The sequence below is a fragment of the Monodelphis domestica genome, chromosome 8 (genome assembly GCF_027887165.1).
Source record: "Monodelphis domestica isolate mMonDom1 chromosome 8, mMonDom1.pri, whole genome shotgun sequence".
Classification (NCBI taxonomy): domain Eukaryota; kingdom Metazoa; phylum Chordata; class Mammalia; order Didelphimorphia; family Didelphidae; genus Monodelphis; species Monodelphis domestica.
The window spans coordinates 184,185,550-184,199,627 of NC_077234.1; the positions used below are offsets into that span (position 1 = coordinate 184,185,550).

The 14,078-nt window shown below is 31.7% G+C and overlaps 1 protein-coding gene across 3 annotated transcripts in view; it reads right to left on the reverse strand.

Annotated features, from left to right (window-relative positions):
• Positions 1-14,078, reverse strand: part of TUBGCP3 (tubulin gamma complex associated protein 3) — a 160,238-nt gene that overhangs the window by 23,008 nt on the left and 123,152 nt on the right. For all 3 annotated transcript variants that reach the window (XM_056807509.1, XM_007501273.3, XM_056807510.1), the window contains one exon: positions 10,675-10,810. In XM_056807509.1, the coding sequence (XP_056663487.1) occupies positions 10,675-10,810 (136 nt within the window). The remainder of the gene's footprint in view (positions 1-10,674; positions 10,811-14,078) is intronic.

The following is a 14,078-nucleotide window of genomic DNA, read 5'->3' on the forward strand; positions in this document are numbered from 1 at the left end:
AGATGAGAAAGTATGAATATCAGACAAAGAAAGCATCAAAGATATTTGACTGAAATGAACACATAATTAGGTTAGTGATATTGTATGACCAGAGTTCTGAAGTTGGTCCTTTCTTTTAGGATATATTGGTTTAAGAAGGTACTAACTATACACATAAAATGTTATCAGTAAACAAAGATATTTCATTATTCACTTTCTGCTAGAACATTTATTGAAAAATGTTAATTAAGTACATTTCTAGCATTGAATCATCCCTCAGGACCCACATTATTAATGCTTTTCCATCCAAACGATATGTATTTATCTCTAAGTTGATTCTCTATCCACAAAAAAAACATTTCCCATAGTCCCTTGGTAACCCATATTTAAGATTTTTGCTTTCTTTTCCCCTGAGACAACAGTTTTAAGTTCTCTTACAGAGCATTTTTTTTTTACAGAGCATTTCTAAAGGATGAGAGTCACAATGAATGACACATTCTAAGACAAGGAAATCTGTATACATTTTGGTCAAAATATCTACATTTCTAAATTCACCTCCAAATTTCTTCAAGTCAGGTGCCTTTCCTTTCCTACTTCTATGAGGAATTGGATACAACAGACGTCTAAAAAATAAAGATTCTAGTAGATCAATACTACTATAATTTCAGTCTTTTTCAGGTACACATACCACTGCTATGAGATATTTTGGGTTCCTTACACTCATTCCTTCAGCTAAAAATATTTTTTTAAAGAAAAATCAATAACACATACCAGAGTAATATCCTATAAGATAAAGCTGATATAGATTTAGATGCAGTAATTCATGCATTCATGGCTCATTTAACTATTCAAATGATCCACCTTTTCAAATCTATGCTAGCCAATGTCAACTCAGCAACATGTTCTTATATCTCATTTGAAATAATTTCAGAATGTCAATTTAAAATCATTTCAAAATTTTCTAGAAACATGCCACTTCTTGGGGCTAAAATTTTTCAATTAAGAATACTAGAAATATCTCTAATATTATCTATCTTGAGTATCTAAGACTGAAAAACTAAAGTTGCTTTGTGCAGATATTAAGAACAAAAAATAAATCTGATAAAATAGCATATCAGAATACTAGTTTTTTAGATTCAATGAACACTTTCACCAATGTACAGTTAAGTGAATACTACAAATAACCAACATAAATGGCAAATAGTTTAATATACTGTTATATAATAATTCGGGGGGGACCACTTTCATATTATCTCAATCTTCTTCAGAAAGATTCCCTCCAAAATTGATTTAACATGCTAATTTTTAACATATTATATTACTATAATATAATCTATAGTAATGCTTATATTTAACATGCTAATTTACTTTTAAAAGTGGTTATACAGGAAAATTATAGCATCTCCAGGCCTCAACTTCCTTATTGATAAAATTATAAGATTTGAATAAATTTTCTCTAATGTTCCTTCTTCCTTTATAGCTATAATTTCAATGATAAATATTCCATGATATTTGAGATTTTATTATATTATGTTATTATATTATTATTATAGTATTAGAAGTACCAAAAAATGACCTAACCAACATATAACTATGCCTTTTCTCCTACTAAGTTAACATGAACTGATAGATTTAATTCTAAATGCAAAAAAAAAAAATTAAGTGGGCTATTTCTTCTTTGGTTTATGTATCCAGAAAGAGATTATAATGTTCATTTGTAATTCTCTACTGCCCTCTAGGGGTTGCTTTGAAAACTTGAAAATTTTAAGTTTTTTAACTCCACTATTAATGTGTTCTAGATCATGTTTTTATTGCTGATATAAAATCTTTTGTTTTCAAATATGTCAATTTATTTGATTATGATCCACAATCATTTTTAAATAAAGTATAAAGAAAAAATGGCAATTTTTTTAACAGTACTATAGAAGTAAAGGTTTGTTTTTTATTACATGAATTTTTAAATTCATCATCAAAGATTAATCTTACTTCCCTTCGAGCTTCATCCTGATATCACAGACTACATGTGGACAGAGTGTGAAAGCTAATGAAAAAATAACTTTCTCAGATTTACTTATTTATGGAGCATGAAGATAGATTTAATTTAATGAATATTCATAGTATCTACCATGGGCAAATCCCACTGGCAATCCCAAAATTGATTTCAATCAATTTAAGTCATAAGGAATATCTTTAAAGTTCCAAGAAAAAAAGACATCTATTCCAGAAACTTTTATTTTATTTTTCTTGAATCTAATTTAAGGTATCTCAAAAAGTCATTTTAATTTGACATAATAAAAGGTCAAGATGGAGAAAAATCTTTCCCACAATATGTAATATTACCCTTTCAATACATTAAAAGCTTATTAACTTGAGTTCCATTTGATCAGACTAAGTCAGATGGCAATCTCTGATCTATATGAAGAAATATTAAAATAGATAAATTAATAATAAAACAAGTTTTCTGAAACCATGTTTAACTTATTTAATAGGATGAATTGTTTTCAAGAATTTTAGCAAAGCTCAAACAAATATATATCACTAGTGAGAAATGAGCAATCTATTCACTAAAATACATGTCACAGAACTTTTAGTTGGAAAGACCATTAGCATTCAAATCCTATATATTGATTAAATAAAGAGTTTAAATAGTCTGTGATTTAGTTCACTATTTTAGAATGTTTTCCTCTATTAGTATCAAACAATCATAAATTTTATAAGTCCCTCCTTTGTATTCATTTCTCAAGTGACTTATAAGACAGTAAAAGTATGGAGATAATTTTTAGGTTTTATTCTTCAACTTTCTAAATAATTTTTATAGTCCTCATCTGAAGCATGAATTTTTCTGCCCAGAACAGAAGAGTAGCGTAAAGAGTATGGTAGTAAGAATGTAAAGCAGGGATGTAAAACCATTTTACAATTATACGTTACTAGGAAGAAAACAAATTAATCAAGCAACACATAAAAAAATTAATCTAGATAATTCTCTCAGGGAAGTATAAAGCATCCAACTCAACTGCTTTCTAAATTAAAGAGAAGGAATTCACTTCAATTTTTCATTATAGCCAGGAGTGGAGGAAGAAGTAATGAATTAAAAAGGCAGAAAGAAAGAGGAGGAATAGGATTTAAACAATGAAGAAAATGCAATTAAAAGAAAAAAGTAGATAAAACTACATATATCTAGACAGAGGAAAAAAGAAGATAGAGCAGAAGAAAGAGAAAGAAAAAGCAGGATACGGGAAAAGGAGAGATGGAAAGTATACTGTTTGAGAAGTTTGAGTTATAGGTCATAAACCAATTTATTAGAAATCTGAGCTTGAGAGTTATCAGTTGTCCATTCCTAAAAGTAGAATTGGTTTATTAGGAATGTGAACTAGTTTATTAGGAATGTGAGCTTGAGTTTACTTTACTTTACTACTAAAAATAATGTTCATTAATTAAGATTTCAATTCCATTTTAAAATTATTAAGTGCCTGTTATGTGTCTGAACTGACTCATCACAGAAGTGGCCTCTGATTGGAGGAAGGTTTCTAGTGTGAGAAAGCTAGTGTCATAGTAGAGAAAGTCTGAAGGTCAGAAATGAAGCGAGAAGAGGAATTAGAGGATAATAAGCCTAGACCTAGAAAAGTATGTGGAGGCCAACTAGTCTAACTCCCTCATTTTGCAGACAAGGAAACTGAGGTCAAAGGAAGCTAAGTGAATTGAATCACACTAATAATAAGTACCAGAAGCAGGCTTTGAAAACAAATCTTTTGAATCAAGAGCCAATGACAATTATCACTATGAAGTCTCAATAAAATCAAGCCAAGAACCAGTGAGTCCCAAGCCTCTGGCAAAATGATAATGAAAAAATAACATACTTCTAATGGCCTCTTTATCTTTCTTGAGTGATCTACAATATTTTATGCTGCTGGTAATCTGCTTCTTCTGGGTACCCTCCTATCTGAGTTCCTTCATAATTTCCCTGTTGGATCTTCAGCTGTATCATGCATACTAACCAAGGCCCATAAAACTCCTTCAGTCATTCAATTACTATCCCTATTCTAATTGTCAAAACTATATATTCACCCCTAGTCTCTATCCTATGCTCTATCTACATCACTAACTGTTTAATAAATTGTCTTGAAAGCATCTCAAACTCAACATATCCAAAATTAACCCATTTCCCCCAAAACTGAATGTCTCAACTATTTTATCCTCTCTGTCACCTAGATTTGCTTCATTTCTCATTTTCCAACCTTAATACTGGTTGTTGCTCATTCTTACAATACGTTTCCACCTTATCTCTGCCTATAAGAATGTGTAGCTTCCTTCAAAAATCAATCCAAATGCCTCTCTGCAGATCTTTCCTAGCCCTCAAGCTTCTATTATTTTCCTATGTCAGGTAAGGTTGCATCTATTCTATTTGGCATAATAATGCCAAAGTAGAAATTTTAAAAAGCAAAGCAAAAGAAAAAGAGAGAGAGAGAAAGGATGAAAGGAAGGAAAAGAGGAAAGGAGGAAGGGAGGAAAGAAGGAAGGAAGAAGGAAGGAAAGGAGGGAGGGAGGAAGGGAGGAAGAAGGAAGGAAGGAGTCAAAGGAAGGAAGGAAGGAAATGCTATAGAAGAGATAAAGAAAATTAGAAGCTGGTTTTAAAAATGATACAATTGATAGTAAATTAGTCTGATAAAAAAAGACTGCCAAAATCAAACTATTCATATAACAAAAATTTAAGTAGAATTCTTAATAATTTAAGATAAAATGAGGGAAATAATCAGAAATTATGAAATTATATACCAACATAATTGCTAATTTACATGAAACAGATTAGGTTAATATCCTAGTGATAGCAAAGAATTTAAAACTAAGGGGGGAAGCATTCATTTACTGAGGAGTTGTAAAAGAAATATGATATAAGAACACATTGTAATTGCATTGTAAGAAATAATAAACAGATGGTTTCAAAGAAACTTAGGAAGACTTATAGGAACTCAAGAGATTGAAATGAACAAAACCAGAAATAATTTATACTATAACAACATAAAAACAACTTTGAAAAGATTGAGAACTATGGCCAATTGCAAGGATCAACCATGATTTCAAGGGACTAACAATGAATACATACCTCTTAACAGAGAAGTCATGGACATGAAATGCAGAATAAAATGTACATTTTTAAATACAATGTGGGAATCTGTTCCATTGTCATATTTATTACAAGGGCTTTGTTTTTCTTTTTTATCTTTTCCAATGAAGCCTCTTCATGGTTAGTTTGGGAGGGGTGTGAACCTGAGTTTCTTTTTCTTTTATTCTAAAGAACTGAATCAATAAGTATCTCACATCAAAAATAATAAAAAATCTTGTAAAGTAGTATTCCTTGAATGTCTATATTTTAGAGTTCTATAACTTAACTGTCATCATGGCCTATGACACAGGATTGGCAACATTTTTTCTCATTATGAACATGAGAATTTACATTTTAATTTTTAAGACGCCACTACCATCAGTAGGAGGTGCCCCCTAAAGAGGATTATGACTGTAACACTCTACGAATGAAAACAAAAACAAAAAGTTAAAATGCCATTTTTTTCTCATATGCCTTTTTTTTTGCATTTTTGTATATTTCCATAAATATGTATATTTCTGCCTGGTAATTTATAAGAGTGTTAAAATTGCCTTTTTAATAACTTCATAGTATCATGGAAAAGAAGTTGTCAAAACATTACTTTTTCAAGTCATTTCCCTTAAAAGTACAAAAAATACCAACAATCCATTTTGTATCCACTATTATGCCCAAGACACCTACCCCAGAATAAACTTATCACTTCTGATCTCACCATCATGTGCTAACTCAAGCTTTGATTGCTACCATCTCCCTCAGTCTCCCTTCTCCTCAGATTAGAGGCCTTTAGGGTAGAGTACCAAACTTCTCTTGATGCCCCTTTTTATAAAAGGAAGAAAGTGACTCTCAGCTAATTACACTTTGCAACTACTATAATGTATGATTTCAATAGCAAGGAATAAGATGCTCCCATGCAAAGTACCCCCGTGTACCTCTCCCACTTCTACTTTCCTGTCTCATTCCCCTTTTAGATTATAAGCTCCATGAAAAAAAAAGGTCTTTTTTTTTAAGTGGTATCACCAGCACTTAGTACAGTGTCTGGCATATAGTAGGCACTTAATAAATGTTTAGTAGATTAGACAGACATCTAGTCAACTATTATATGGCAAATTAAAAAGTGCAACAGCTATTAGAAGAGGGAAGAATCCTTCAAACTACATATAAGTGCAAAGACTAGCCTGATGTTTTAGTAAATATTGACAACCTCTACAGAAAGCATCTAACAATAACTGTCACATGTGAATAATATAGAAAGGCTACTGAACATATCGCAAGCAAGAATATTTTTAATTATAAAGGAAAAGAATAAAAGCAAACAAGTTTGTTCATTATCAAGAAACTGACAAATTAATATTTTAGGCAACAAAAAATCACTCTTACTGGCAGGTATCCACATACTCTTTACAATAGCTATTAATAAAAGAAAGTAAGAAATTTCTACTATCGCCATCCATTGAGGAACATGAAACAACTGTGCAATATGACATTCTGATATAATCTAAAAGTCAATGGGATGGTAAAGGGAGATATCCCTTTCAAATGTTGGTGTTTCTAATGTCCTTGGCAATATCCTTTGTTCCACCTATCATTACTACCATGTGCATAGCTATAGCTAGAAAGATGTTATTCCTTGTTTTCCTCTTTTCCATTCTTATTAACTCTGCCTTACCATATTAATCAATTAATTTTCTTTAAGCAAATCAGAGGGGTAAAATAAGAACCTTTTGTAGAAAGTGACTTATGAGCTGATGCTTTTACAAAAATAATTTTAAAGGCAGCAAATTAGCACAGTGGAAAGAGCTCCAGACTTGGGAGTCAGGAGGACCTAGTTTCATATTCAATGTCAGACACTTCCTTTGTGTGATTCTGGACAAGTTACTTAATCCCAACTGCCTAGTCCTTGTTGATCTTCTATGTAAGGATTTATACTAAGGCAGAAGGCAAAAGTTATTAAAATAATAATAATAACATATTAAAGTTAATTCAATTAGTTCAAGATATATATCTGTGCCCTCATTCATTAATTGGACCAAAAAAGAGAACAAGAAAGAAGGAGATAGGATAGAAGGGGATAAAGAAGGGAAAATGAGAATAAAAGGGAGAAAATAAGAGAATGAGAAAAAGGGAATAAAGAGAAAACAGAATGAGAAGGAAAAGAGTAAGAAAAAGAGAAAATAAGAAGAGAAATAAAGAGAAAGAGACAAAGAAAAGAGAAAGAAAACAAAACAAAAGGAGAGAAAAAGAAAGATATAACAAATATCCATAATCAATTGAGCAAATTCCTCCCCTCATTAGCAATATCTTTAAACATATGTCTCACTCTACACTTAAAAGTCTATTACCACTGTCAAGATGCAACAAGTGGCTTCATTTTCAATCTTACAAAATCAAGGTTTGTATTTACATTTATCAGTTTTTCAAAACCATTACATAAATTGCTTTGGTTCTACAAATTTCACTGCAACAGTTCATACAAATCTCAGGTTTCATTGAAGCTATACATTTTGCCATTTCTTATTAAAAATAATGTTCTGTTATAATGATATATCATAATTTGCTTAAACATTCTACAGTATCTCTTTAGCATCTACTTTTTGCAATTTGAGAAGCAGCTTTAGATATTTTTGTACACTTGAGTCTTTTTTCTCTTTCTTCAATATATTTGTGGAATAAACCTAATAATATCACTGAGGCACATATCTAGGTTATATATACTGTTCAGTGATTTTTTTTTAGGAATAGTGCCAAAATGCTTTTCAAAATGTCTTACTCAATTCATAACTCTACCAACAATGTGTTAGTGTGCCTGCTTTCTCTACCCCTCTTATATTTGTCTTTTTTCTCTTCTGCCAGCTTGGCAAAAGTGATGGTATGAAACGTATGAGTTGGTATAGGTATAAGATGGAATTCCAGAGTTGCTGTCATTTGCATTTCTCTAATTCCTACTGATTTGGAGCATTATTTCATATGGTTGTTGATAGTACAGATTTCTTCTTTTCAAAATGCTGATTCATATGTTTTGATGATTTATCTATTTTAGAATGGCTCATATTCATATATTTTTAACCAATTCTTTATATATCTTCACCTTTTGAGGTAGTCTATATTGGTAGGTGATGAGGAGAGGAAGAGTCCTGCATCTAAACTGCAGCCATGTTAACCCATAAGTTCCTTTATGTATCTTGAATATAAAACCTTTATCAGAAAACTTGATACCAAGATTTTTCGCCAGTTAACTCTTTCTATTCTAATTTTAACTGCATTGATTTAGTTTGCATAAAAAAATACTTTTTGAAATTTGATATAATCAAAATTGTCCATTTTATCTTCTGTAGTTATTTCAATCATTTGGTTGAGAACTCAATAGATCTAAAGAATAATTTCTTTCTTGTTCCACTACTTTGCTGATGACATTATTTTTTGTCAAAGGTATCTATTTATTTGACATTATCTTGGCATTTGGTATAAGATGTGATGGTCTATAAACAAGTTATGTATAAAGATTGCTTTAGACTTTCCTAGCAGTTTTGGTGAAATAGTAAATTCTTATCTTAGTGGGTGGGATACCAGTAGTTCATTTTAACGAACAAAAACAAAATAGTTCATTTTAACAAACAAAACAAACACAATATCTTTTTCCTCTCTGTGTTAAATATCCAATTTGCACAACTGATCAACTTCTATTTTTAATCAGTACAAGATCATTAAAAAAAAACAACAACCCTTACTGATCTTAGAATCAATACTCTGTATTGGTTCCAAGGCAGAAGAGTAGTAAAGGCTAGGCAACGAGGGTCAAATGATTTATACAGGTCTAGGAAGCTAGGAAGTGTCTGAAGTCAGATTTGAAGCTAGGACCTCCTGTCTCTAGGCCTCGCTTTCATTACACTGAGCTATCCAGTTGCCCTCTAGTACCAGATCATTTTTGTAACTCTGGAGTATAATTTGAGATCTGATATTGCTAGATTCCTTCCTTTCTCACTTTTCTGCATTACTCCCCCTTGAGATTCTTATCTTTTGATCCTCAGAATCAGTTTCATTGTTTTTTTTATTTCCTAGCATTGAGATCATTCTTTGTTAAGTCTGATTGGCATGGCACTAAATAAGTAAATTCATTTAGGCAGCATTGTCTTGTAAGTTATGCCAGTGTGGCCTATTAATGAACAATTAATATTTCTTTAATTACTTACACCTGTTTCTGTAAAAAGTGTTTTGTAGTTGGATCCATATAGGTGTTTTATATATTATGGAGTGATCGTGAATGGAATTTATTTACTGTATTTTGTTTATAATATAGAGGAATGCTGATGATTCACATGGATTTACTTTATACCTCAAAGTTATTGTTTAAATTAACGTTAGTTGACTTTTAGAGCTCAATAAATCATTAAATATGCAAAAAATAATAATTATATTTCTTTTTTGCCTGTATTTATTCTCTATGTCTATTTGCATATGCTTATTCTGACTGGACTCAGTAAGTACAGTGATGTGATTCTCTGTTTCCAGTATTACACTGTCTTTATACCTTTAAATCTGATAGGTCTTTAATCTAATAAAGAAGCAAAGTTTCCCTTCTTCAAAATTCAAGTTTCTTCTCAAAGTATTTTGTTGCTTTACTATAAAATAAGGATATATAAGGCTGAAATCCTTCCTCTATGTTTCAGCCAAATAAAAATTCATCCACAAAGAAAAATATATGGAAATTTTAAAACTTTAAAATAAATTATCTACTCACTGATTTATTTATTAACTAATACCTTGAGAATTATCAATCAAAATCCTAGCTAACTTATTATTAAATTTATGTGTGGCTTTATAAAACTAAAAGTTAATGTTCTAAGATCAATTCAATATTAAAGTTTTTGAACTACAACATAATAATTGTAACAATCTTGAAGAGGAAATATAACTGCCAGACTGGTAAAATAGGGTCGGGATGTGAACTTTGATTTACGATACACAGATTGTTTAAAAAAAAGTTTATTCATTTACATTTCTGAAGTACAGAATTTTTGAATATCAGAATGAAAAATAAGAATGAAAGAGTTTTTAACAAATTAGTGACCTGGCTCTCTTAGAAACAATCATATAGTCTATCTAGCTATCTTGGCATACTTGCTGTTCTGTGGAGAGGATGCTTCATCACTAATCCCCATGCTTTTGTGCTGGCTATCTCTCCTGACTGGGACACATGCTCCTACTCTCCCTACTTCAACTACTAGAAATCCTGGTTTTCCTTCAAGTATCAGTTCAAACTTTACTTTTTATATAAAGTCTTTCTTGATTCCCTAAGAAAGTAGCTCCATCCCTCTCAAAACAACCTCACATTCATTTGGTATATATTGTACTTACAGGTGTACTTAGCTTACTGCCCAGAACACAGTAGATATTTAATAAATGCTTACTGCATTAATTGAATAATTGAGCCTAACCAAAACTTCCTCAAAGGTAGAAACAAAAAGAGAAATTAGCAATGATTTCTAATTATTTTACAGGTTTTATTTTTCAAGAATTCAGTAAAATAGTTTGGATCATCTGTAAAACCATCAATTTATAAAACAGAATTCAGTAAAACATTAGCTTTTATATTTTACCTGGCATATTTTTCAGGAGTTTTGCATTGCACATATGTCCTTTCCGTATGTCAGTGAGGATATATTCCATTCGTTTAGCTCTCCAAAGAAAGTTAAATACTCTTAGATAGTGACTCATGCACTCTCTAGTAAATACCTGCAAAGAACATCAAAAAGACTTAAAGTATTATCAAAGTCTATAGACATATGTTTTACAGCTCAGCAATTTTATAAAGAAAAACTATTGGCATCTAATCTACTTCAAGTAAGATGTCAGTACATCCAATGTAATGATGAATGAAAGGTATAATATACACATACGTAAAGTTCAGAAAAAACTTATTAAGCATTTTAAATTAAAAGGTGAGAATCACATGTATTAAAATCCTATTAGAATGTAACTTGTTCTTCCATAAATAGGACTATCCCAAAGGTAGGGTGCTAAATATTTGGTTATGGTAAATCTATTATCACACTCAGACATTTATATTCACTATTACCTTAATTTGTTGTTCCCATATATAAGATTCCATCTTCATCTCCTTATCTTTTTTAGGTCAGTGATGGTGAACCTATGGCACAGGTGCCAAAGATGGCACACAGAGCACTCTCTGTGCCCTGCCCTACCCAGAGTTCCTCATTAGAAAGGCAGAGGGACCTAGCAGAGTTGCTCCCCTCCCCCTCTTCACTGTGTCTGATGACCTTTTTTCACATCCTCTGACCCCTTGCCCAGCAGCCAATGGGAGTGAACAGGGGATAAGGTGGGTGGCTCACAGGATACAGAGCTAGAAGGGAGCAGAGCACTCAGGCCACTCCCCTCCCCCTCTCTCGCTGAGAACATTTCTCACTTCACCTGCCCTTCTACCCAGCACAGGGAGGGGTTGGGGGGGGGAGTACAGCAGATGGTCTTTGTAGGCCTGGGAACAGGACATGATCTGATGGTGGGGGCAGGGCCTGGAACTCCATCTATAAAAGGTTTGCCATCACTGGTATAGGTTACTATCCTTGCCTAAAATGACCTTCATTTTCTATCCAGGAACTATAATCTCTCCCTTCAAATATAAGCATTCCATTTTAGATGAGTATAGAACCAATACTTAAGTTAATGTTTATATAATCCATAAAAGCTATTATGGTTCTTAGTACCATCTACACATTTCCCACTAATTTGAATAGGTCTCTGGATAAGAAGTTCACACAGGCCTGTGGGTCACTCCATTATATTCCTTACTTAATAGTTTGCTATGTTCAGTAAATTCATAAGCAGTTCAACAGCCTGCTAATGATTAGCTAGGTTGGTCTTCAGAAAGCTGAAATGATCTCCTATCAGGACTGTAAATAGAAATTTTTCCAAAGAGCAGGATAGTTAACTGTTATTTCAAGCCCTATCTACATGATGGCCTATACTTCTTTAGTGATAAAACCAATTGTAATTCTCTTTTAAACCTTTTATTGCTCATAATTCTTCATTGGTAATATGTGACAGCTCATTTTAGCCCATCGTTAATCTCTCCAATATAATTTGAATGATAAACAATTCCCACAATGTTGCTATTATTGTGTATAATGTTTTCCTGGTTCAGCTTTTTTCACTCTCTATCAGTTCTTATAGATCTTTCTAGATCTTTTTGAAATCATTCTGTTCATTTTTCCTTACAGCACAACAGTATTCCATCACTATCATATACCACAATCTGTTCAGCCATTTCCCAATTGAGGGACATCCCTTTAGTTTCTAAATCTTTGCTACCATAAAAAGAACAGCTATAAATATTTTTGCACAAGCAAGTACCCATTTTTTAAAATCTCTTTGGGATACAGACCTAGTAGTGGTATTACTGGATTCAAAGGCTATGCATTTTGTTATAGCCCTTTGGGCAAAATTCTAAATTGCCCACTAGAATGACTGGATTAGTTCACAACTCCACCAGCAATACATTAGTGTCTCAATTTTGACACCTCCCCTCCAACATTTGTCATTTTTCTTTACTGTCATATTAGCCAATCTAAGAGGTGTGAGGTGGCACCTCAGAGCTGTTTTAATTTGCATTTCTCTAATCAAGAAGGAGTTAAAATATTTTTTAATAAATTTATTTTGATTATTTTTCCATGGTTACATGATTCATAACAACACCCACCACTCCCCCCGTTCTCTCTTCCACACTCTGAAAGCCAACAAGTAGTTCCACTAGGTTATATATGTATCATTGTTCAAAACCTATTTCCATTTTATTTATATTTTTGCAGTAGAGTGATCCTTTAACATCAAAACCCTAATCATATCCCTATTGTACTATGTGATCAATCATATATTTTTCTAATGTAATTCTGGTTCCACAGTTCTTTCTCTGGACATGGATAACATAGAACATTTTTTCATGATTATATTAATGGTTTTGATTTCTTCATCTGAAAACTACCTATTCATTTCCTTTGACCATTTAACAATTCGGGATTGACTTGGATTCTTATAAATTTGACTTAGCTCTTTATATATTTGAGAAATTTTGAGGAAATTTCTTTATCAGAGAAATGTTATAAAAATTCTTCTCAGTTTATTATTTGCCTTCTAATCTTGGTTGCACTGATTTTGTTTATATAAAAACTTTTTAATTTGCTGTAATCAAAATTATTCATTTTACATCTTACAATGTTCTCTATCCCTTGTTTAGTCATAAATTCTTCCCTTCTCCATAGATCTGACAGGTAAACTATTCTATGTTCCCCTAATTTACTTATAATAGCATTCTTCATAAACATATCCATATACCCATTTTGACCTTATTTTGGTATAAGGTGTGAGATACTTTTCTAAACCTAATTTTTGCCATATTTTTCCAAATTTCCCAGAAGTTTTTGTCAAATAGTGAGTTCTTATCCTAAAAGCTGGGATCTTTAGGTTTATCAAACAGTAGATTGCTGAGGTCATTTATCCCTAATCCACTCTTCTATTTCTTAGCCAGTAGCAGATTGTTTTGATGATTACTACTTTATACTACAGTTTAAGATCTGGTACTACTAGGCCACCACCCTTCACCTTTTCTTTTTTTTAACATTAATTCCCATGATATTCCTGATCTTTTGTTTTTTAAGATGAATTTTATTTATTTATTTTTTTTCCTAGTTCTGCTTCAAACACTTTTTGTTTTTTCCTCTTTTAAACCACTTCTGAATGTGTTTTTATTAATCTTTGACTATTTTCCAAAAGATGGAATGCAGAAAAAAATTTCATTTTTCATCAAGTATTCAAAGAGTTCCTCTATAGTGTTAAGTGAACAACAATATCTTCCTTTGCACTGCTATTCAGTCCTATAACATTATGAAATAATTTGAGAGATCACACATATAGATAATGTTCAGTGATTTAAAAGATTTTCTCCACAGGATATCTGTTTCTCCAAGCACTTAAACTTCTTTGAAGCATT